Genomic DNA, 24,203 nt, shown 5'->3' with positions numbered 1-24,203 from the left:
AAGACATCAGAAAGCATTATTTGTAACCTACTTGATAAAATGAGAAACTTATACACTTTTACTCAGGAGAAAGTATATGCTAGTAAGCATGAAGTTTACCCAAAGGGTCCTGCTGTAAATCACCTATTACTGATGTGAAAAATGAATAAACAAAAATCTCAATTAAGTAGAGTTGAGAAACCTGAAGGGAGAGCTCTCGAGCTTTCACGTGGCTCCCCGTGGTTGCAGACCCCAAAATGCAACTCTCTGCTGGTTCTGAATAAACCTGTCTTTGCTGGAGAAATATTTGTCAGTCCATTTGTTTTGGGTCAACGTCTATAGTGAAAAAACACTGATAATTGTAGGAAGTGAAGTTAATAGAATATTTGGAAACCATTTATCCAATATTCTCTTCTTACTGGTCTTGCTTGAAAGTTCCATGTTTGCCTTACCCCAAGCTGGTCTCTCCTGGACATGCTGGCCTTCCTCTTTCATGGTGTTTATAACTATTTAAAGGCTCTTAAATAATCGTTTGTGCTTTTTATCATCTGGATAAATGTATTTTGGCTATTTATTTTGTTATTTCTTGGTTTATAAGTAAAAGGAAATTATCTCATGCTTACTCAAGGAAGAAAACATTTTGGAAAGTTAACATTACAACATAGAAAGCTACAAAGAGCTTCACTTGAATATTTGCAAATTTTACAAGCTGGGTTACCAAAATCACAACTTTCCTCGAACCCATCACAACAACTGAAGTATCAGGGAAACCAAATAACCCAAAATCTAGGGAAAGACAGACTCCTCCAAGGAAACGGAGGTTACAAACCCTTGCTTACTTGGGACAGATGCTCAATGTTATATAGGCCAGTAAGAATAATTCAGCTAAAACTGTTAACAAATTACTAAAGGAAACATGAGTATATAGAACCCCTGAGAGTCATAGACGCGAGAAACTCACTTGTATCTCTAGGTTTTTTTCCCATGGACCTCACCAGGGGCTCCTGTACAAGACAGAGAAATTCTCACGGCACAAGCGGGAGGTTTGAAAGCAGCTACTGCATGAGACAGGCAGGAAGCACCTACCAGATCTTTCTTCCCATCTCCTACATGGGGAAGACTTAACTTGGAGAGGGAGAGGGCGGGGAGGGGTGCAAGGGTTAAAAGCTCTATTTATTGCCTTCAGGACACAGGTGAAGACACACAGCAGCTGGAGGAAGAAGGTAAAACAGCCTCTCCTCAACTATTAGAGGCTGCACCTCAACTATTAAGGAACACTTAGATGGTCCAAACACCAAAACTCAAAGCCAATGCATCCGCCTAAATGAGACTGACCCAGAATACAGATAATGCTCCTACTCCTTCTCCCGAGCAGGTAGCAGGCATGGAGGAAGTGACCAAAAATTATTAAACACATACACAAAAAAAACAAAGGGAGTGGAGCCACCAGGTGTCTAAAAGGGTCAACACTTGCCCTATGAGACTCCCTTTGCCCGAGAGAGTGACATTAGCAAAATTAGAACAAATAAACATCTCTGACTAAGACATTGTGCTGTACACCAAAAATTGACACATCGTAACTGACTATACTTCAATTTAAAAAGAAACAAATAAACCAGAAAATTCCACCAGACAGATTGAGAAGAGAGAGGGAGACAGAGAAAGAGAGAGAGGCTAAACTCAAAAAAGAAAAAAAAAAAAAAAGAAAGAAAGGTTTCTATTTTAGGTTTGTATTTTAGAATCATTAAAAGCACTTTTTCCTCCTTCATAAGTATGAGGCCCAACATTTATATTTTGCACTGGGTCCCCTAAAATTCTGTAATCACCAGGGCTTATGCCCTTCAGTGTGGACTGGGAAAAGCGAGGAGGAGGCAGTTTGAGTTTGAGTAGGGGGGAGAGGAGAGAGTTAAATGAGGAATGTAGGTCTGGGATCAATGGGTTGGGAGCTGGTCAGAGACACCAAGGGACATAACAGACGGAGGAGGGAGCAGAAGGGGAAGCAAAGAGGAGGAGGAGGGGAAGAGGAACAGGAAGAGGAGGGAGGCAGAGGCGGGAGGGGAGGAGGAAGAGATTGGAAAGAGAAGTAGAGCAGAGCCACAAGCCTCGTGAGCGCAGCGCCTGTGGGCAGAGTTGCTCCCCATGGGGGAGGAGGAAGCAGCTGGTACTTGGGTTGTGGTCCCACTGCGGACCTTCGCTTTCCCAGCCAGCTCCACTCCTGACTGTGCACTCAGCTGTGGTGGATGAGGGCCAGATTCAAAGGAGGAGAAAGGAGAGGGGCTTCCCAGGAACTGGCTGAGGGACACTGAGAACTGGGGTTGCTGAGAAAGGGCAGAACTGGAGGCTAACACTGAGAGATAAAATGGGGGCAGGGGATGGGGGAGAAAAGTAAAGAATTGAGAGAGATGGAGATGGCTACACAGGTCACTGCTGATGTGTGCTCCCTGGACCAGAAAACCCCAGAGGAGAAGACTGGGATGGGTGGGACACACCCTGATTAGAACTCAGGCAGGCAGGCCATCTCAGCTATTCCCAGGAGTCCAGCTTTCCTCCCTGTGTCGCCAGACCTCCCTGGGGTCTTTCTTCTCCATTCACTGGTGCTCAGGCCACCAGCATGCTCTTGTTCTCTCTCACAGCTCTTACTTGATGCTCCTCCAAACACCCTCACAGCTCTTGAATTCCTCCCTCCCCTGGAAAGCCCTTCTCAGGACCCAGATGTGAGAGCCCCTCCCCACAGGGTCTGACACACTCACCAGACATCCCCCTTCCCCACCCACAGAAACCTCACCTCCCCTGCTGGAGAAATCCACTCTCTTCTACCGTCTGCCTTGCACAGACCTCGTTTCCCTACCACTCTGTGTCGAGCGTGTCTCTCACCTTTCAGGCCTCCAGCAGCAATTCCTGCATCTAGTCTGTGCTTCTCTCACTCCCAGCAAATCTTTTCCACTAAAAAGAGCTCCTGACTGGGAGTTAAGGTGAACCCCCGGATGGATACAATGAATTGGAGAAATCACATCAGCATTCTGGCTTCAGTTTCCTTATCTGGAAAACGGCTGGGTTGAAGAACTGAATATTTTCCAATATGACTTTTGGCTCCAGCATTCTTGTGTCTCACTGTCCTGCGGCTCCTTCCCCCCCCCCCCCCGTGTGCTCTCCTCTTCCCCCACCCTGCTTCTCCCTCCTTCTTTCTCACTCCTCCATGTCTTCCCAGTCATCTCCACTTAGCCTCTATCTCAGCCCTCGGGACCTCCTCTCCGTCTTCTCATGGTCCCTACCCACTCAATCTAATCTCAGTCCTTCCTTTCTGACTCACTTGTGAACCTAAAGCATGGTCTTCTCATGCGATGCTTGAATTTCCGTGTGCAAATATATAAAACACAGTTACAGATGCTATTTCTGGCTAGATGGCACACTGCGTAACTTGAAAAGACATGTAATACGAAGACCCCAAAATGCAAGATTTAAGATGCCTTTCAACTCTTTTTTGAATACAGAGCTGCACTCATGATGAAATAAGGGGAACCCCCTAGGGAACCAAAGACGAAACAGGAAGCCAGAGAGGGAGACAGAAACTGACACTTGGGCACACACAGCGTTGTGTGGGTTTCCTAGGGGTCTGGTTATTGTGGTCACTTAGATCAAGAGATAAGGCCTTGAGACCAGGCAAACAAAGGGAAATTTGCAGCCAAGGTTTTTGTTATACTCTCATCTCAGTGACAAGATGGACTAGAAAAAAATCCACCTAATTGTACATGGAAAGAAGTGCGCCTGTCTCTGTATTCGCTGAATATTGGCTTGTTTGTTTGTTTGTTTCTCATTCGAAGAATTACTCACAATTAATCACAAGTCTGAGATTGGAGCTCAAAAATATTCTACTTGTGTGATCCTGGAATACACAATCCAATAAGTTAAAGTAAAAGGTGATTCCAAGTTTGTGATATCTCTGTGACACTTGGTGAAGTTTAAAGCAAAGAGAACCACCTCCAACACAAGCTGCAAAGGATTCCCACACAGAAAGTCTTTCCTAATATGAGGCCACAGTCCAAAATTAGAGAACACAGAAATGATTCATCATGAACGGAAGGAGGCAGGCAAACAAACGATAGCTTAGCTCTCTCAAGAAATCACACATAGAGGAAACGATATCTTAAAAGCTTAAAGATACAAAAAGAAGTAACACCAGAAGAGAAAGAGACATTATCAAAACTACCAGGCAGATGAAGCCTCTAGAAATAAATATTCTACATACTGTAATTAAAAACTCAATGCGTGGATTAAGCAACCAAACGAGATAGCAATTTTAAAATATATCTAAATTGGGAGATCTGAAGAATTTCCTATAGTGCAATTCAGAGCTACAGAGCTGTTGGATATGAAAAAAAGAAGTTGAGAAATGTGACGGCTAAAATGAAATCCAAAAGAAGCCTAATAAGAATTTCATTAGAAGACAAAATACATAGTGAGACGAGGAAGTATTTGAAGAAGTAATGGCTGAGAATTTTCCAGAATTAATGAAAGCCATTAATCTTTAGGTTCAGGAAAGACAAAATCTCCAAAGAAAATTAATGAATTTGAGAAATAATCGTCATTCTTCACAGCAAAGAAAGCAGCTCAAAGATGCAGGTAACTTAGAATATAAATCAATTCTCTTAGATTTCAGTTCTCTCTTAATCATTCAATCAGTATTGAATAAATACCGAGGGGCATGCTAAATACTAAGATGAGAAAGAGTAGAAGACAAAAGCTCACACTCTAGAGAAAGAAACTTGTAAATCAACTGTAAATGTAGAGCATGATAATTCTCTTGGGAGAGAAACTACAGGGGCTCTGTGCCTCCTTAAATCTATTTTACCTGTATTCGCGCTGCTCACATGGCCCTGCTCACTTGGAGCTCCAAAATGTAGGCTGCAGTTCATGCAGGACTGAGGCAGTGAGACTGTGTACATCCAGGAGAAGACCTCATGTGGTTTTTAATTCGGAAATTTGTAAAGGTATCAAGAAGGTTTGAAATGGAACCTACGTGATGAGCCCCACACAGAACACGTTGTGTGTTAGATATCAGCTTCTAGCTCCTCTGTGAGATGCTGATGAGACTCCTGGGCAATCAGAGACCGTTTTCTTGGCCGTACTGCTTCATGGTTCTCACCTGTTTCAGGAATCACTAGGCAATAAGGATAATAGTTTACACATCAGTTAGGTGCCTCTTCTTTTACCAATTGCATTTAATACCCTTTTAACCTCAGTTTATTTTGTGAGGACCCTTATAATCAGGTAAAAAGTAGGCAAAGACATTCTTTGCTCTATGTTTACTCAAGGTTCTCCTTAAAAGCATCCCTTACGAAAACCATTTTAAGAGGACTTTGATTTTTCCCTATTATGTTCTGAAATGCTGCCTCAAAGTTTAATTACTATCCTGCACTGCTTTTGCCCTTGTTTACTTTGTTACCTTTGCCATCTAAAAATTGGCACTATTGCCATCTGCCTCTACAAGGGTTGAAGGACTGAATCACGTTGGCAATTGCCGTCTACCTCCGCTTGGATTAAATCACGAGCCACAGCAGCCGCTGACCTCCATCCCTCCCTGCAAGGCGCTCAGGGTGGAGATCAGGAATGAGGCGCTCTGTGCTCTGGCAAAACTGGCAGAACAGGCCCTCAGATAGTTAGATATTTTCAGGGGAAGATTTTATGAGCCCTAATTCTTGCACCTCTTCATATCTAAAAAAGCACTAAAATCATTAATAGTGACATCTGTTCCTCGTGACTAGCAGCAAGCCTCTGCCTCAATGTGTGCTTGACTGCACGTATCTCCTTCACTAAAATCGTATATAATACTGAGTTCCCACCTGCCTCTGGAAGCAGTTCCTCAGAGCTATCTGAGATGCTGTCTCCCGGCTCTAGTCTTCATTCTGTCCCAAGTAAAACTTAACTCACAGCTCTCACGGTGTGTGATTTTATTTCAGTCGACATCTTGCTTATTGATGAATCTTTCAGAAGAAAACTTTGCCAACACCAGATGTATTAGTTTGCTAGTGTTGCTGTAACAAGTACCACAGATGGAGAGACTCAAGCGACAAAAATTTACACAGTTCTAGAGGCCAGAAGTCCAAGATCCTTATAAGGATATCATTCAGATTAGATTAGGAGCCAGTCTAACAGCTTCATTTTAATTTAATTACCTTTTTAAAGGCCCTATCTCTAAATTCAGTTGCGTTCTGAGACACTGGGCATTAGGGCTTCAACATATGAATTTCATGGAGACACAATTCATCCCATAACACTGGAAATACTCCCTTTTCAAAATCTTCTTCATTTTACCTCTTTTACTTTTCAAAGTCTTACTGACTTTCAAATGTGTGTTCTTAACAGAGGACTTATAAATATCTAGACTTCAGAGACTCTTGCTATGGCTTATCAAAGTAACCTTTAACTTCCCAAAAGTCTATAATTCTGTACTGTTTTCTTATTAATGATCGTTGCCCCAGCATATACATTTCAATAGACATCTCTGTTTTCTAAAATGTATAAATAATTCTGACCTTTCTTTATGAAGCCCAAAGATAAACATGTTTTTCCTCTTCTTTCACAGGATGCACTTAAAGAAGAAGAAGAAAGTGGTAAGAGTCACTTTAGTGGGTATCAAGATTTATTACAAACCTACAATAATTCAGATTACTTTGGTACATCGATTAGGCACAAAGATAGACTTACAGAAGAAAGGGTCAGGATAAGTACTCCAGAAACAGATCCATCCATATATATATATATACATGGACACTTAAATTACAACATAATTAGTACTGCATATCAGTGTTATTAATCGATTAATTAACATTGGAAAGATAAAATTTTACCCCTTTTTCACACCATGCACAAAAATCAAGTCCAGGTAGATATAAATTTTGCAAGTAAAATAGTTAAGCTTCTCAAAGGAAAAACAGGACAACGGTTTATAAACTGTGATCCCCAGATTAGCAGCATCAGCACCATCTGGAAGTTGTAAGAAATGCAAATTCTTGGGCTTCTACCCTGACCTAAATAATTAGAAAGCCTGGAGGTTTGTGTACCAACAGCAAGTGCTTTAAAAAGCCTTCCAGATGATTCTAATGCCCGCTCAAGTTTGAGAATCAAGGAATAAGGAGAAAATCTCATGACTTTGGGGCAGGGGTAAATAATTTACAAGAGTATATAATAGTAGTCATAATGAGAAAATAATCAATAAACTGTATCCCATTAACAACAAATTCTTTGCATCAAAATGCCATTTTACGAGAGTGAAAAGTAAACCAAATACTGGTAGGAAATGTCCACAACGCATATCCAACAAGGGACTAGTGTATAGAAATTACAAAGGACTTCAGTTCAGTAAGAAAAAGACTGATCTCCCCTCCCTACCACAAACATACACCCACAAATAGCTAAAATCTTAAACTGGTACTACACAAAAGAGTGTATGTAAACGGCTAATAAGCACACAAAAGTATGTTAAGTATCATTAGTCAACAGAGAAACCCAAACCAAAATAACACTTGGATACACCACACCTCCGCCAGAATGGTTAAAATTAAAAGGGTTATAATATCAAACATGAGTAAGGATGTGGAGAAGATGTAAGGTAAACTGGTACAAATACTATGATAACTTATTTGACAGCATCTATTAAATGTAAAAAATATGTATAACCTGTGACCTGACAATTTCACTTATATGTATATTCCCAAGAGAAATGAGGGTTTATGTTCACAAAAGACATGCACAAAAAAATGTTCTAAACAGCATTATTCGGGGAGAAGGTATAGCTCAAGTGGTAAAGTATATGCTTAGCATGCACAAGGACCTGGGTTCAATCCCCAGGGCTTCCTCTAAAAATAAATAAACCTAATTACCTCCCCCACAAACAAACAAACAAACAAACAAAAACTAAACAGCATTATTCAACATAGGTAAAACCTGGAAATAATTCCAATGTCCATCCACCATAGAATGGATAAGCTGTGATATATTCATACAGTGGAATGCTACATGGCAATGAAAAATAATAAATTACTGCTACATGCCATAACATGAATTAACACTCACAGAAATAATGTTGAGTGAAAGAAGGCAGACACAAAATTAGGTCTTATTGTATGATTCTAGTTACATAAAATTCAAAAACAGAATCAAAACTAAACTGATACATAAACAGTTCATACAACTTAATAACAACAAAAAAAATAACCCAATCCAAAAATAGGCAGAAGACCTAATCAAGCACTTTCCCAATGAAGACGTACAAATGGCCAACAGGCACATGAAAAATGCTCAGTATCACTAATTATCAGAGAAATGCAAATCAAAACTACAGTGAAGTATCACCTCACACCAGTCAGAATGGCCATCATTTAAAAGTCCACAAACAAACAAACAAAAAGTCCACAAACAATACATGCTGCAGAGGGTGTGGAGAAAAGGGAACCCTCTTACACTGCTGGTTGGAATGTAATTTGGTTCAGCCAGTATGGAAAACAGTATGGAGAGTCACCAAAAAACTAAAAATAGACTTACCCTATGATTCAGCAATCCCAGTCCTGGGCATCTATCCAGAGGGAACTCTGATTCAAAAAGATACATGCACCTCAATGTTCATAGCAGCACTATTTACAACAGCCAAGACATGGAAGCAACCTAAATGTCCACTAACAGATGACTGGATAAAGAAGTTATGGTATATATATAAAACTGAATACTAGTCAGCAATAAAAAAGAATATAATAATGCCATTTGCATCAATGTGAATGGACCTGGAGATCATCATTCTAAGGGAAGTAAGCCAGAAAGAAAGAAAAATACTCATATGATATTACTCATATGTGGAACCTAAAAAAAAAAAAAGACACATGAACTTATTTACAAAACAGAAACAAACTCACAGACACAGAAAACAAACTTATGGTTACAACAGGGGAAGATGGGTGGGAAGGAATAAATTGGGGTTTCGAGATTTGCAGGTACTAACTATTCTATATAAAATAGATAAACAAGTGTCTACCATATAGCACAGGGAACTATATTCAATATCTTGTAGTAACCTTTAGTGAAAAATTATATGCAAAGGAATATATGTATGTATATGCATGACTGAAACATTATGCTGTACACCAGGAATTCACACAACACTGTAAACTGACTGTAATTTAAAAAAAAAAAAACCTGAACTCTGGTCACAGAGATCAGAATATTTGTTGTCTTTAAAAGGACGGACTGAGAAGTGGAGCTGTGAAGGAGACTTCTGGGTGCTGGAAATATTCTTTATCAGGGTTGTGGGTTATTCTTAGCTTCCTTCCAGAAAGCAGATCTAAAATAGGAAAGGAGAGAAAGTCAAAGCAAACTCTGACAAGGGGAGATTTATAGGTACGAGTTTATTCTGGGACACGATACCAGGTATTAGGAGTGGGACACTGGGTACAACAGGAAAGTAGAGAAAGCCAGCACAATGGTGTGTTATCAGAGGGACCTCCACTATGGAAAGCTAACATCTGATGCAATTAGAACCCTCGGACCAGTCACGCGGACTCAGTCCCCGTGTTGTCAGCCTGAGAGATATGAGGGGAGCCCATAGCCATGACCCCTGTCCCCTAACAATCAAGGATTGCCCCATGGTGTGTTAATTACCCTACACTTGCAGTTTTGAGCATCCAAATGTGATAAGCAGCTTCTCACAGGTGGCCCAACCACATCAGGAGAAAAGCCTTAGTGCAAAAATGCAAAAGATACGCAGCGCAGCTGAAGTTAGGTTCTATAACCAGCTGCCTTAGTAATGGCTAGAGGGAAAATAGTGGGCTGAGAAGATGTGAGGCAGGACACAAGAGGTGTCTGAAACCATCAGGTTTTATGAGCAATATGGAAATCTTCCAATATGCCACGGTCTGCTCAGTAATTGTTTAACTCCCAGTGACATCTAGTGGTGACATATAGACATTGGCAGGCATCAAGTTACAGCCTTTTAAGGGTGTCTAAAAAGAAATTGCTCTGAAAACTCTACGTGGCTCAGCTTCACTCCATTCTGAATCAAAAACTCGGGGCATATACAGTCACCTGCAGTAACAGCTGTTCATCTGCTGGGCCCTTATCTTAACCTGTCACTTTAAGAAGAGCAGGCAAACTCACTTTGGTACCTTGTAAGTTAAACTACATTGATGTGGGCAGCTTTGTAATGAGACTTTGCTGTAAGTGGAGGATTTTATCTGACTCTGGGCTAATTCCCCCATATTTTTTCCCATAGTCACAGTCAGCCTTAAATAAGCTCCCTATGATGTCTTGGGAGTCTAAAAATCCTATTTATGCCAGCTTTTGGGAGTTCCTCTACTTAAATCTTCAAATTAAAATATCTGTGAGAAAATATACCAAGTAAATTCCATTAAACCAATTTAATTCCATTATTCTAAAAATACTATAAAGAAATTCTATTTTTCCCAATTTTATGTATATTTTATTAAAATCTTGTTCATTGGAATCAATTATTTTTCATGTGAAAAAATTATACATGTTAAATAAACTAATTGGGAGATCAAATGTTGAATTTTACCTCCAAATGTTCTACTTTTGTGAGTTTTCCTGTGTAGCCATTATTTCCACCAAAATGCAATTTTCTCAGATTGAATTGTACAAATCTAAATGTTACTATATGCAGTTTTCTCCACTATAAATTTTATTTTGTGTTGGTTTTGCTGCCTTTTGTATCTATTTTAAAATTTAGGCAAAGCAAAAATAGTTTAGTTCATTGATATAATTTAAATGAGATAGCTGATGATATTCCTTTGTTCCAGATTGGTTTATTTATATTTCTAGTTTGTTTCTCCCGCAAACTTTGCAAACTGTATACTAACTATTCAGACTTTGGACTCAGAAGTATATGTTCTCTATTACATAGGCTATCATATCACCTACAAAAAAAGCCGTCTTGTTTTACAGACTTTACAGCTTTAACTTCTTTCTTTTGCCTTACGAATTCTTTTATAAAGACACCTTTATTGTGGTATGGCTCCTGTACAGTAAACTACACATATTTCAGATGTACAATTTGATGAATTTTGATAGATGTATACACCCATGAAATCACCACCACAATCAAGATAGCTAACATTTCCATCACTCCCCAAGAGATGCAATTTTCAAAACTAATTTTTAATTAATAAGGCTGGAACATCCAGTACAATGTTGAATACAAATGGTGAGGACAGACATCCTTGCCTTGATCTCAATCTTTAGAAGAAAAGCATATAATGTCACCATTTAGTGTAATCTTAGTTGTAGGTTTTTGTTGATGTCCTTTATCAAATCGGGAAAGTTTCTTTTTATCCTTGGTTTTTAGGGGGGAAAAAAACGGGGAGTTTTTGTCATAAAGAGGTATCGAATATTTCCAATTTTTCATTTGTATCTGTTGATTATTTTCCTATATTGTTAAACATGGTGAGGGGAATTATGTTTGATTTTCAAATATTAAGCCAATCTTCCTTACCTAGGATAAAACCCACATGGTGAACACATAATAACCTTTTTATAATACTGCTAGATTTTGTTAAATTTTGTTAAAGATTTTTGTGTCAAAGTTCTTAAGAAATATTGGTGTGTAATTTTCTTTTCTTGTAATTTCTTCCTAAGGTTTTCATGTAGAGAGATGCTGGCCTCAGAGTAAATTGGGAAATTTTGTGTTCTCTGTTTTTCTGAAAGATTTTATGTAAGATTGGTAGGTCTTCTTTGAATGTTTAATTGAAGTCACCAAGGCTTGTTAGCCAGTTTTCCTGTGGCATGGTTTTTAATAACAAATTATTTTAATGTTTATTATGTATTTTATAACTGTATTTTATTTTTAATATTTAACATTTATTATAATAAGTTACTAACACTGAGCTATTCACATGTTCTTTTTCTTCTTATCGCAAGAACAGATGAAGGATATCCTATCTCTTTATCTTCTTATCTCTTATCTCTTCTTAAAGCAAACTGTTTCTAAAGTTTTTGCTTTCAATCTACATTTTTAAATGTATTGGCATAAAATTTTTCATAGCAATCCCACTTTATCCCATTAATAATAGGATCTGTGACAATATCCTTTCTTTATTCTTTTTTTTCCAAGTACTTCATTTATTTTTTTATTTTGGTGGCATTCCTTTATAAAAGATCCCAAAGTCACATCACTAATTTGCATAACACGTAGAGAAACTACAGTTTAATTTTATTTTCCAAAGTGTGACTATTTTCTTATAATTGAGAGTAGTAAAAATTCCAAAAGGAATTTTTTTTTATTTGTCTCAAAGCTGGAATATTATTTAAATATATTTTGTTTGGTGAATAGATATAAACTGACTGAACTCCTTCGCTCTGGGACCTCGAGCTGCTTCCCCAATCAGAACCTGTCAAGGTGACTTCTCCTCCTGTTTCAGTTACTCAGCTTTGCCATCTTTTACCTATTACAGTCATCTGTGACCACCTGCAGACCTTAATGACCACGGAGGGGGAGTCATTACTGGAGCCCGGGATGAGAAGGAGTCCAGCAGAGTCAGCCTCTCTAAGAGGGACAGTGATCTTTACCTGAGGGACAGAGCCATCCCAAGGTAGTGCCACAAGCCAAATACATTTATAATCTCGTTTTAAGCTTCTTTTCTGCTAATTCTAGTATCTGGGTTTCTGTAGATTTGTTTCTTTTGATTTTTTTTTTATTAGTAGACTTTATTTTTCAGAGCAGTCTTTTGATTTGTTTTTATGGGTTTCACTTTCTTCACATATCTCCCAATGTTTTATGATATATTGAATTGTATTGTATATAGATAACAGTGGAGATTTAATGATACAACTATTTTCTTTGTTTTTATTTACGAGAGTGTGCAATCTCTGTCCAATGAGTGGCTACTAAAGCGAGGAAGTGATTATACAGATGTCACCATGTTGCAAGTTAATCTGGGCTGAAGGCAGCAATTTTTAATATGGACCTTTTTCTGGTTAGCCTTCCTCCCAGCACCACAGTGGCTCCTGCCCAAGACTAATTTCTGTGATCCTGTCAAGGTTTAATCCCGGATCCTGGTGGGGGCTGGACTTCAGTTCCATCTTTTGAATCCATAGTAGAAAGGCCCCTTTTTTCTAGGCAACCGTGAGAATGCATGGGACTAGTCTTTTATATATATTTTATATATGTTCTCTAGGTCCACCATCACTGCCCTTTCCTCTGCCAAACAGGAGCAGGAAGCCACCAAGAATTATTAGTTTACATAAATCATTGCTGCCTTTAAGAGTCTCCTAGATGCCCATCTCTCCTGCCTGTCCCCACGTTGCCAGTCTTTCCTCCGTCTCGGTCTTGGCAGGCTTTCTTCTCCAACATCGCCTTCGGAAACTGCCACTGCTTGACAGTCATGTGTAAAAGGCTCCTCTCTCTGAAAAGCAGTCCATCTGGGATTTTCTCACATCCACCTCTCTTCAACGGTTTCATAGATAAGTACAAGTAATACCTAAATTTTGGGGCATTACCACGGAAACAAAGATTTTTCTACATCCTTTTATATCCCAGCCAGAAAATCGCTTATTGTCTTTAAATTGTTGCCAAATTGCAAAGAAAATTATAGTTTGTTTTGTCTATAACTGATCTGGTTTCTCCCCTCCTCCTGCTCTCCATCTCCGCACAAGGTATTGGCACGCTGTCCCTCTGGGGGGTGGGTCCCCCATGGGGGGCTTCCAGTTTCTGATTGTTGGTCACATGGAGCTCTTACATTTAGTTTATCTGAATAATGAGTTGTTCTTGGGGGAGACAGCCTGTCTTCCCTTCCCCAAGACTATGCTTTGCTGTGGTGGCAGCCGAGGGTAGCTCGTGTGGGTGGGAGGGATGGGGCATCCCCACCTCCTCCCCCGGGTGGAAACAGGTCGCTGCTCTTCCAATGCCAAAGCGATTCATTTCCATGGCCATGCAACAAGAGAAGAGTAAATTAATTCCTATCTTGTAAGTGACCTGTGAAACATTTAGCCCACCTTGAGGCGGTCCACTCCAGATCTGTCAGTGATGGGGGCTCATTTGTGCTGCTGGTTTCACGCTCCAATTCCTAGTCTCTGCTGAATTGGGGGATGCTTGGCTATGCCCCTTGTCTTTAATCTCTTTTAATTTAATGCTCAGTATATTTGTGAGAAAATGGAGACCTAAAGATTATTACTTTTTTAAGGAGCTTTTATATGTTCTTGTCTGTAAAGGAACAAGTATGAGGATCTTCACTGTGGGGTATCAGTGGTAACTTGGTCCCTCAGCAGGAAAAGTGACAGATGCCATGTGGTGGACAGACACCTTCTTATGCAGCAGTTAGAAACAACAGATTAGATAAAACTACAGCAATAGAGATAAATCTTTAATACATCTGGAATTTATTTATATTTATGCTATAAGGTGGAGTTCCAATATGATTTTTTTCTAGATGGATAGTCAGCCTACTCAGTAACAATTTTTTGGCAGTGATAAGAACAACATCTCAGATATTCCCATATATTGAGTTCTATTCCTTGCTTTTCTATTCTAATCCTCTATTCAACTCTTTGTCAAGTTTATTACCATAGTATTTTCATGATAGTGACTCTGAATTTTAATATCTACAAGGGCAGATCCCTTACCCCCACCATTGTCTTTTTTTCAATTTAACCATTTTAATACTACTTAAAATTTCATTTAATTTATACATCTGGGGAGTTAATTGGTATTTAATTAAGTTAAATCTTCTAAAACAAGAATAGAGTGTATCTTTTCATTAACTCAGAACATGTCTTTTGTCACTCAGAGGACCCTACGTATAGGGTTTTCTTCAGATGGGGGTCTACACCATGCCTGTGAGATTCATTACTGAGTATCTTCTATTTTTGTCACTTTTGGGGATGAATTCTGTATTTCTATTTCTAGCTGCTCATAGAAAGAATACCTTTGATCTTCATATATGTATCTTTTCTACATGACAAAATTTCCTTATAAATTCAAGTTCTTTGTTTTTTCAAATAGGGCTGCTTGAGTTTTCTGGGTGTATGTTGTATCATCTGTGAAAAGATACAAGTTTATCTCTTCTTTTCACATGTGTAGGGGCCCTGAGGGTCCCTTTGCCTTCTCAGCTGCCTTTCAGGCCCAACAGAAGGATGCTTTTGCTCAGCTTTCCAAGGGCTGCAAGGTCAGTAGGACACTCAACCGCCACAGCCCTGCCTCACTCACCCTGCCTGGGCTCATGCCGCTGGTCACGTTATCTGCGTTGGACTCCCCTTGATCATGGCGGTGAGACTCACCTCCACTTCCTGTCTCTCTTTTACCATCTTCAGTACTTGGAAAGTCAAAAAATGCTAACGGCACACGCAATTTTGCAGCTACCAGAAACTGTTCACCGTAAGTCACCTTCACAGTTTTGAGTTGCAGGTCAGTATCCTTCTCTCACAAAAAGATTGTCAGGCGGATGTTGCGGTGAGGACATTGATGCTGTTGAAATTTAGAATCTGAAATCCAGCCCATATTTGCAACTTTCCACTTTCTTCCATTTCTATCTATTCTGTTTGGAACTACGGTCATTAATCTAAGATTTTTTTTTTTTTTTTTTTTTTTTTTTGCTCTGTGTCTCTTCACTCTGCCAACAACTGTATGTTCACTTATGGATTTTGAACCATTTTCTAGTTATCTTTCCAGCTGAACTCATTATAGTCCATGGGATATCAGAGGTCAGTGTTAAATGTTAAATCCATTTCAAGATTTTAAATACATTTTCCAATATGGTCACAGCAAGTGCCTCAAAATGCATTGGCCCCTGTGCTAGGGCTTGCAGTTTATACAGGATGCAGGCATGGAGTGCAAGGCGATTCTCAGCCATCCCACACAAACATCACAGACTTCCTGCCTCATGCTTTCATTTGCAAATTGGATTGTTTTCTCCTCGGCAGAAGAGCTTGCTGGTCCTGTTACCTGGCCCTTTTTCAGTTTTGGTTGACTGGCCTTGTCTAATGGCCCCTTACGACTGCTCTACATGTACTGGCAACAAACAGCAAGTTGTGTATTTGAATTGTTGCTCACCTCTGTTCTACTCCACCACAGCCCACAGCCCTTCAACTTCTAAAATAGCTTTTCACAAAGCCTCTAGTTGATGTTCATCTGCCAAGCAGATCAAGGAAGCTGTAAATGTGTCCCTCAATTTCTGAAAACAAGCCACTAAAGATAAAAGGCACGGCCTCTCTCACATTCTGTGTCCATCAGCAGATACCCTTCTGTAGCGAATGCCCTGGCTCACTGTTAACAACGGGGGACAATTTCACTTAATATAATCAGGAGAACTTTCTCTAGCTTATGGGAAAGTTGCACAACTTCCAGCTGGTTCTGCAACACAATAATGAGGGGGTCAGATGGCAAGTCCCCAAGTCTCCTGCTCTCTCTCTGGTCCAGTGTCCAGCCTAGAAGGTGGAGGTGTGTGGTGGTCCTGGCAGCAAGTCTCTGCTCTTTGGGCTTCAAGTGCTTGTGGGGCCGCATTCCACCCAGCAGTAGCAGCTTCTCTGTTACCCGTTTGGGCCCAGAAGTGTTCATCTGCAAATGTGACTTATTATTCAATTAAACCTACGACTGTCCCCTTTCTTTCTGCTTAGAAGCAAATTTCAAATCACATCACAGGGAGGGAAAGCCCTAGCAGAGCATGGAAATCTCACTGAGTTGAGAACAGAGGTTGAAGTTCAAAGGGTCTTGGGGACCCCATGTAAAAAGGTCAAATGATCAAACACCTACAACTGGAGTCCCAAGTTCACGAAGTTCAACGAATCTTCAGTGTCTCTCTCTCGTGTCTCCCCCCACAACACACACACGCACACCCCAGGGCACATTAAATTCAAATTTCTAAACAAGACAGAGAAAGAAAAGAATTTAAAGCAAACAAGGGGAAAGCTCGTCTTACATACGGGCTGAGAAATCAGAGTCACAATGCAAACCAGAAGGCAGCGGAACAGCATCTTCATGGTGCTTAAAAAACTCATCAAATCAGAATTCTACATCCTGCCAATATCTTACAAAAATGAAAGCAAGGTAAAAGCTATTTCAGAAAATAGTAGCTGAGGAATCTGTCACCAAAAGATCGCATTATGAGAAATATGAAAGGAACTTCTTCTGGCTGAAGAAAATAAACAATAGAAAAAGCTTGGATCAATGGAAAAGAAAGAAGAGTGCTAGAAATGGTAAACACACTAGGAAATGTTCAATCATGTTTCTTCTTTTTAGGATTTTGAAAAATTTTCCGAGGCAGAAGAGAGAGGTAATTAGGTTTATTTATTTACTTACAGAGGAGGTACTGGGGATTGAACCCAGGACCTTATGCACGCTAAGCACACGCTCTACCACTTGAGCTATACCCTCCCCCTGTTTCTTCTTTTTAAAATCATTTTAAAGATAACTTTCAAACAAAAACAATGAACTGTAGAGTTAAACACATGTATAAAGTAAAATTTATGACAACAATACACAGAGAGGAAGAGCGGAGAAATGGAACTACATTGGGCATGTTTCTTATGATATGTGTAAAGTAACACAGCAGAGTGGGTCAACTTCATGCCACAGACTTGGGAATAAAATAAATTCAAGTAATAGCCTTGGAAAATTCACACAGATTCCTGTCAATGGTCAAAAGTAGGCACATGTATCCTCCTGGATCCAATCAGGAAATAGAAACCTCACAGAGAGCTAAACAGAGGAAGTTTGATAGAATTATTCAACTGTAATGGGGAAAGAACTATAAGGTATAAGAAAATTCTATATGGACCCCTAGGGCCAAAGGAGACTACCTGAGACAGAATAAAGTCGGAAGGGTCACCCCTCTCCAAGACTGGAGCACAGACCTCCTTGGAGAAGGTGTGCTTTAGCCCTTTGGGTAGCAGAGAAGTTCGTTGGTGTGTCCAGGTCAGAGCAGATCTTCAGTCACTGAGCAAGCTGGAAGCAACCCTCCAGACCTCAGGGAGGGGCTGTAGAGAGACTGAGACTCAGTGGAAACCTCCGGGTAGCAGATGGTCTAAGCATGGGGGGGTCTGCAGAGGGGATGGGGCACTGGGAGGGGCAGGAAGCCTCCGGTCTCCATGGGAAGGTTACTGCTGGGCTGAGGCTGCAAGGTTACCCAGTGCCCAGGAGCCTTGGGCACATGGCTGGGGCAGCATCCCACAGGAGGCCTTCCCGCCCACTCTGCTGACCCACCCTGCAGTAGCCAGAAGCTGTAGGAGAGCACCTTCCTTTGTCTTCTGTGAGCCTGCTTTAAGGAAGAAAAGGTTAGAAGAATTCCATCCATTATCACTGAGCACACAATGAAGGATGAATTTGGAGCTGAGTGGCAATAAGTTGACACTCAGAGAGCACTCAGTAAGGAACACGATATCCATAAAGAGACTATCAACACATTCTAAAATGAAATCTTAGGATTTTCTGAGATATCTTGAGCTGAGTATTTGAAGGAAGAAGACACAGTTTCCTGGAGAAATAGGCATTTATTTCCAAAATAAATAAAAGTTGTTTAAAATGCACCAGAGCTACTGTCAATTCATGCTGTAGCATTTCCCAAAAGATTTCAGGAAGGACTTGCCCTAAGAATGTGGGAGGCCAGTGGGACTGGTTCACAAGCTTGATACAGCTTGAGGAAGCTAAGCTGAAGAGCATCACCTGAGGGCAGTGTGGTACCCAGAACTGTAACAGGCCCCACACTTCTGAAGGCACTGGAGATTGCCACACATTTGTACACACTTGTTCCCCACAAGTTCATGACATAATCTTAATCCATTGAGGCTGTTATAACAAAATACCATCAATTGGGTGGCTTAAAAAACAATAGAAATCTATTTCTCACAGTTCTGGAGGCTGGGAAGTCCAAGATCAAGGTGCCAGTAGATTCAGTGTTTGGTGAGGGTCCACTTTCTGTGAGGAAGCCTTCTTGCCATGTCTTCACTTGGTGGTGGAGGGGATAAGGGCCTCTTTTCATAAGGACACGAATCCCATTCATGAGCTCAGACCTCATGACTTAATCACCTCCCAAAGACCTCACCTTGTAGTATCATCAGCTAATGCCCAATTAGGTTTTCAACATATGAATTTGGAGGGGGGACACAGGACACAGACATTCCACCTGTAGCATAATCAAGACAGACATTATTATCTCCATTTGGCACAGGAAGAAAATGAGTCAGAGGAGACTCTGGTCCAGTGCACTTGCTGCTTCACCTCACTCCCTAATTCCTGCTTCAAATTGCCCTTCCTTCAGGAAGCCTTCTCTGATTAACCCTAGGCCAAGATTTTCATTTAGCATTCTGAGGAATCTGTTGCATAGCATTGTACATGCCTATAAACAGTGGTTCTCTAACTTTAGCTCAATTTCAGAAGCCCCTGAGGGCTTCTTAAAACACAGATTACTGGGCTCCCCTCACAAGATTTCTCATTCAGTAGGTTGAGGGGGGTGGGTAAAATAGTTTGCAAGTTCCCAGGTGATGATGAGGCTACTGGTCAGGAAACCACAGTTTGAGAAGCACGGATTTGGAAACTAGCAGGCCCCACATCCTGAGTTCTACTTACAAGCCCAACATAGAAGATGCCAAATCTTAATTTTCTCAAGCAAAGACTTCGAAAGTTTAGATTCACTTTTTTGGGATTTTTGAGGGCCTTGAGTGCCAAGAGACTACTTCCCTGATAGCTAACAGGTGCTTTTAACTTTGCTTTCTTGTTTCTTGGTCAGCTGCTGTCTTTTCTCTAGGCTAAGAAAGACAGCTGGATGATGCAGACATCACCAGTACAGCTCCCGCCTGCCCAGAGGGGTCCAGCCCACTCCATACACTGCTTCACTTAACAGCTATTAAGAGGAGGGCCTATTCTGGGGGGATCCGGTCTCCTTCAAGACTGAAAAAAATGACTGGCCATTTGAGAGAAATATTCCTACCAAAAGTAGCTTTTTCTCCATAATACACATACACTGTCATTTTCCTCTTTTAATCAAGTTACTTCAAGTAAACAGCTTGAGATGCCTCTGTTTCTTACATCCTCATTTTCTTTTAATGAGAAAATATCCCTCTTTATAAATCCAAACTTACAATAGAATCTAGGTCCTGGAACTGCCAATACATTATTCAGGATAAACTTTTTATATCAGAGACACAAACTGGGAAACGCTGTGGTTGTCATCAGGCAGCAGCGACATATTTCATAAAACTTTCAGTCGACCCATTAATATCAGGCATGTTCACATTTAAACCTAGACTTCCACTTTTCTTGAAAAAAAAATGTGGGTTACAGTCAAGCGAGGGTCTTACTTTGTACTTGACAACGAACAACTGGACCTGCTTCCTTTGCACGGGAGAAGTGCTTTCCAGGGCACTGCAGAGGCCATCATTCAGACAAGGACCACACACACACTTCCACCGCAGTCCTTATCTGCTTGTGCCTGAGAGGTATCTGAGTTTGCTCTTCTCTTTTTACAGGACCACTTGGGCTTACAAACTTGTAGTATACTGAAAAAGAACTTCAATCCTCTTAGATAAAGTGTTCAAAGAGTGTGACCAGAGCTGCCTTATGACCGTTCTCTGCTTCTTCAAAATAACTCTCTTTCACCCTCAATTTCGGAGCACTGAAGTCCTGAGAGCCTGAGTTCCAGGTCACATGATGCCATGATAGCGGCTGTGAGAGAATACAGAGATCATTAAGGAAAGGGGGAGAGGAGAAGTGATGGGGAAAGAGGTTGAGGGAAGGAAGAGATGGAAAGAAGAGACTTACCGGCGCCGCTGACAGCAGAAGGCTAAGCCGACACAAGTCAGAATCAGGAGGAACGCCACCACCAGCCCAGCGATCAAGCCCGGGGAGGCCTGGCCCCGCCCTGCTTGGGGGGAAAACAGGGCATCTCTCAACCCAGGACCCCGCCCCATCTCACGTGCCCTGGCATGAGCACATGTGAGGGTGCCGGGGACTTCTTACTTCCTCCCTGGCTTACACTGGCCACTCCTATTCCTCTGAAGTCTGCCCACCCCACCTTTTCTGGGGTCTGGGCATTCGCAATTCAGTTCACCTCAGCAGAGGCTAGCACAGCCTACGGGGGAAGGCAGCCGTTTTCTAGGGAAGCAGACCTGAGTCTAAATCCAGCTCTTCCACTTTCTAATGAGGAGACCCTGGCCAACTTGTTGCTTAGCCTCAATCTCTCATCTCTAAAGCAAAAACAATAGCACCCGCTTCGAGGGAGATTGGGGTGATTAGTGGAAACGCTGCATGCAGAGTGCTGGCTGGCACAGAAGAAGCGCTCTGCAAACCACAGCTGTCTTTGTTATCCTGCCTTTTGCAAGTCCCCAGTTCCCTCTTCTGGGGAATGAATCCTCCTGGGATTCTGTACTCGTCCATTTCTGGATCTGTGGGGTTCCCCCAAGTCTTCTTTTTCTTTTTATATGGAATATCTTATCTCACTCCTTTTTGAGTTCAAATCTTTATTCCTCTCCTTCCTATATCCAGAATCCCCTCCGTCTATACTCCTGGTGTGGGGCCTCAGCTCCAAAACTCCTCCATCCTGGGTGTGTCACCTCCCTCCCCTTCCCCAGCCCTCCCATCCCCAGCTGGGCCCCCGTTCTTTCTCACCCCAGTACAGGATGATGTCCTGGTCTCCGAGACTGCTGTGTCTCACCCGGCAACTCAGGCCGGCCGCCTCCCCGGCTGCCACATCCAGGGTCACTCGGAGGTACCACGTCCCGTCAGCCTGGGGCAGGACGTCACCTCGCCGAGTGCCTGGCTGCTCCTGCTCACCCCGCATCCACATCGCCCACACGGGGTTCGGGTAGAATCCTGACACGTGGCACCCCAGCAGCAGACGGCCGGGCCCGGGGGCGGGGCCGCTGGACAGCCAGGCCTCGGGCTGCACTGCATCCGACAAGGGATGAGAGATCTTTAGGTGAAGACTCTGCACTGGAGGCTCCAGGCCTGACAGCAGGCTCCTGGGTCCTTCACGTCCCCCTCTGGAGATGAAGTCTCTCACAACTTCCATCCCTTTGTGTTAGCTTCTCCGAGAAAGCCTTCCCTGACCCTCATTCCCTGACCCAGCCCCATGGAAGTGTTCCTGCTCTGTGCTCCTATAGCACCCTGTGTTCAGCTGGAACATAGGGCCTTGTTTCAAACGCTGCTTTAATTGTTCATCTGACTTCTCAGCCTCCTCCTGAAGCAGAGATCCTGTTTGACCCTCAGTGTTTATTTCATTCAGCTCACGGCCCCCCAAGGGCACTCAGTTAAGGTCTGTGGAGTGAAGAAATACCCTCACATCTTATCCATCCCCACCTGAGTCTTTCTCTTGCCCTGATGCTCAGAGGGAGGGGCACCCTGGGATAGAAAAGCCTGGATGGAGCCTGAGAGTGGAGTGGAGGGCGGGCGGTGGAGGGGCAGGCTGACCTGGCTTCTCCAGCTCCGACTTCCCTGTCTCCAGGAGGCCTCTGACAAGACCAGGGCAGATGGAGTCCAGGAGCCACTGTACTGTTTCCCTGGTCCCTCGGTCCTGGTTGGCCACTTTGCAGGCCTTCTGCACCCAGGGTGGGGAATCTGGATCTGGCACCCAAAAAGTTCCTTGGAAACTCACGACAGCTTTTCCTTGAAATGCAATGTCCAAGAAGCTTTTTGAGGTGTTCCCCAGGAGCACCTCGCATCCACCAGATATCTGGATGTCAAAGGGATCTGAGGAGAGGAATGGACAGAGATCAACGAAGAGCTCAAAAGACTGGAAGGGGGCGAGGAGAAGACGTTGGTGTGAGGGTTACACTGCACCCAGAGTCCAGGTAATTGAGAGCAGGCGACAGGCAGCAGGAGGAACTGAGGGGTGTTTTGAGGCATCGAGCTGAGACCTCTCAGGCAGAAGAGGAAATCAGAAGAGTGTGGAGTTTGGAAGGGTAGAGCTCAAGTGGTAGAGCGCATGCTTAGCATGCGCCACGTCCTGAGTTCAATCCCTGGTATCGCCATTAAACAAATAAATAAACCTAATTGTCTCCCTCCCCACCCAAAATAACAATAAAATAAATAAATTAAAAAATAAAAATGAAAAGCAGCCTTCTCTTTAAAATACTGCCCCCAAAAAGTGTGAAGAGATGGAAGAATTTTATCAGCGGTGGGGCGGGGGTTGGGGATTGGGGGTGGGGGTGCGGCGGCGGCCAGAATCCCATCCCTCAGCTCACAGTCTACGTGCAGCATTGTGACGAATTCCTGGATGTCCCTGGTGAAGCTGATTCGATAAACCAGAAATATATGCTGCAGGTTCTCCCACTGCTGATCACTGAATCTGCCCTGCGACCAGGGCTTCAGGAAGCGGATGGTGTCCGAGTCATTGCGCCAAGTGTAGGCCTGCAGCTCCCCCAGCCAGGCCAGGCCGTCCGTGCGCGACCAGCTGCTATTGGCAAAGGACGAGATCTGCAGGCACCGGAGGGGGAAATGTCTTTGCGGGCCTAGAGAGATCGCAGACAGGAGGGGCGCAGCGAGGGGGTGGGGGGCAAAGAATGGGAGGAAAAGGAAGGAAGAAAGAAACAAATAAACAGATGGGCTTGGGAAGGAGGGGTGAGGTCTACCACCCCTGAGCCGATCTCCCCCTTCTGGGGGCCCGGGAGCCGGAGCGGAGAGCAGCAGTTTCTCTGGCTGGTGGATCGAGCCTCCTCCCGACTTTCCGAGGTGCATCGGTCTCCGCCGCCCGCAGCCGGCCTTGGACCCTTTCCCAGCCCGTCTCCCTCCCGCCGCCCTCCACCCGGGCGCCCAGGTTCCACTCACCTTCAGAACTTCCCCTAATCTGGGGGAGCCCCCAGAGCAACAGAAACAGCAAGCAGCCCATGCCGCTGGGGGTGGGATCCTCACGGAGCTACCGGCGCTGCGCTGGAACTTGAGATGTCCTCTCCCCGGCCCGTGCCTCCACCCCGCGCCACGCCCACCCATCCAACCCACCAGAAGCTACGCCCTGGACTCCGTGGCTGCCAATTTCCAAGCCTGAACGCAGGCAGAACTCCCGTCTGGCTTGCTTCCAGTCCAGTTCAGTCGAGTCCAGGGATTCCCTTTTTCGTCTGCCAGATGGTCTGCCTCCCCGTTAGGTGTTTGCGCTGCGAAGAGCCCAGGTCGGTGTCCCGGGAATCCTGACTCAGCCACGCACGTGGGTTTGTCTCACCGCCCGCTTGCCGAACTCCCCTGTTTCATCGAAGCGTTAGGGATAAGGTGTGGGACACTTTACAACTGCTATTTAAGGTTTTAAAAC

At 42.8% G+C, this 24,203-nt stretch overlaps 1 protein-coding gene across 1 annotated transcript; it reads right to left on the bottom strand.

The window, feature by feature from the left end:
• Positions 1-18,439: 18,439 nt before the first annotated feature.
• CD1D (CD1d molecule) lies at positions 18,440-23,887 on the bottom strand. The gene is made up of 6 exons (XM_010955591.3): positions 23,729-23,887; positions 23,146-23,412; positions 22,373-22,651; positions 21,572-21,850; positions 20,726-20,825; positions 18,440-20,629 (listed from the first exon to the last, which is right to left on the bottom strand). Exons 1-6 carry the CDS (start codon positions 23,787-23,789, stop codon positions 20,608-20,610), a joined length of 1,008 nt encoding a protein of 335 aa, XP_010953893.1. The 5' UTR covers positions 23,790-23,887; the 3' UTR covers positions 18,440-20,607.
• Positions 23,888-24,203: the final 316 nt, after the last annotated feature.

Source organism: Camelus bactrianus, chromosome 21 (genome assembly GCF_048773025.1).
Source record: "Camelus bactrianus isolate YW-2024 breed Bactrian camel chromosome 21, ASM4877302v1, whole genome shotgun sequence".
In the NCBI taxonomy this organism is placed as follows: Eukaryota; Metazoa; Chordata; class Mammalia; order Artiodactyla; family Camelidae; genus Camelus; species Camelus bactrianus.
This window is presented reverse-complemented; position numbering and strand designations above follow the sequence as displayed.

Bases quoted from the DNA above. Each gene is read 5' to 3' on its own strand.
- CD1D (XM_010955591.3), bottom strand. From the start codon at position 23,789: ATGGGCTGCTTGCTGTTTCTGTTGCTCTGGGGGCTCCCCCAGATTAGG. The intron at 23,413-23,728 runs GTGAGTGGAACC...CGATCTCTCTAG, and splicing joins GATTAGGGGAAGTTCTGAAG to GCCCGCAAAGACATTTCCCC. The intron at 20,630-20,725 runs GTAAGTCTCTTC...ATTCTCTCACAG, and splicing joins TTCTGCTGTCAGCGGCGCCG to CCGCTATCATGGCATCATGT.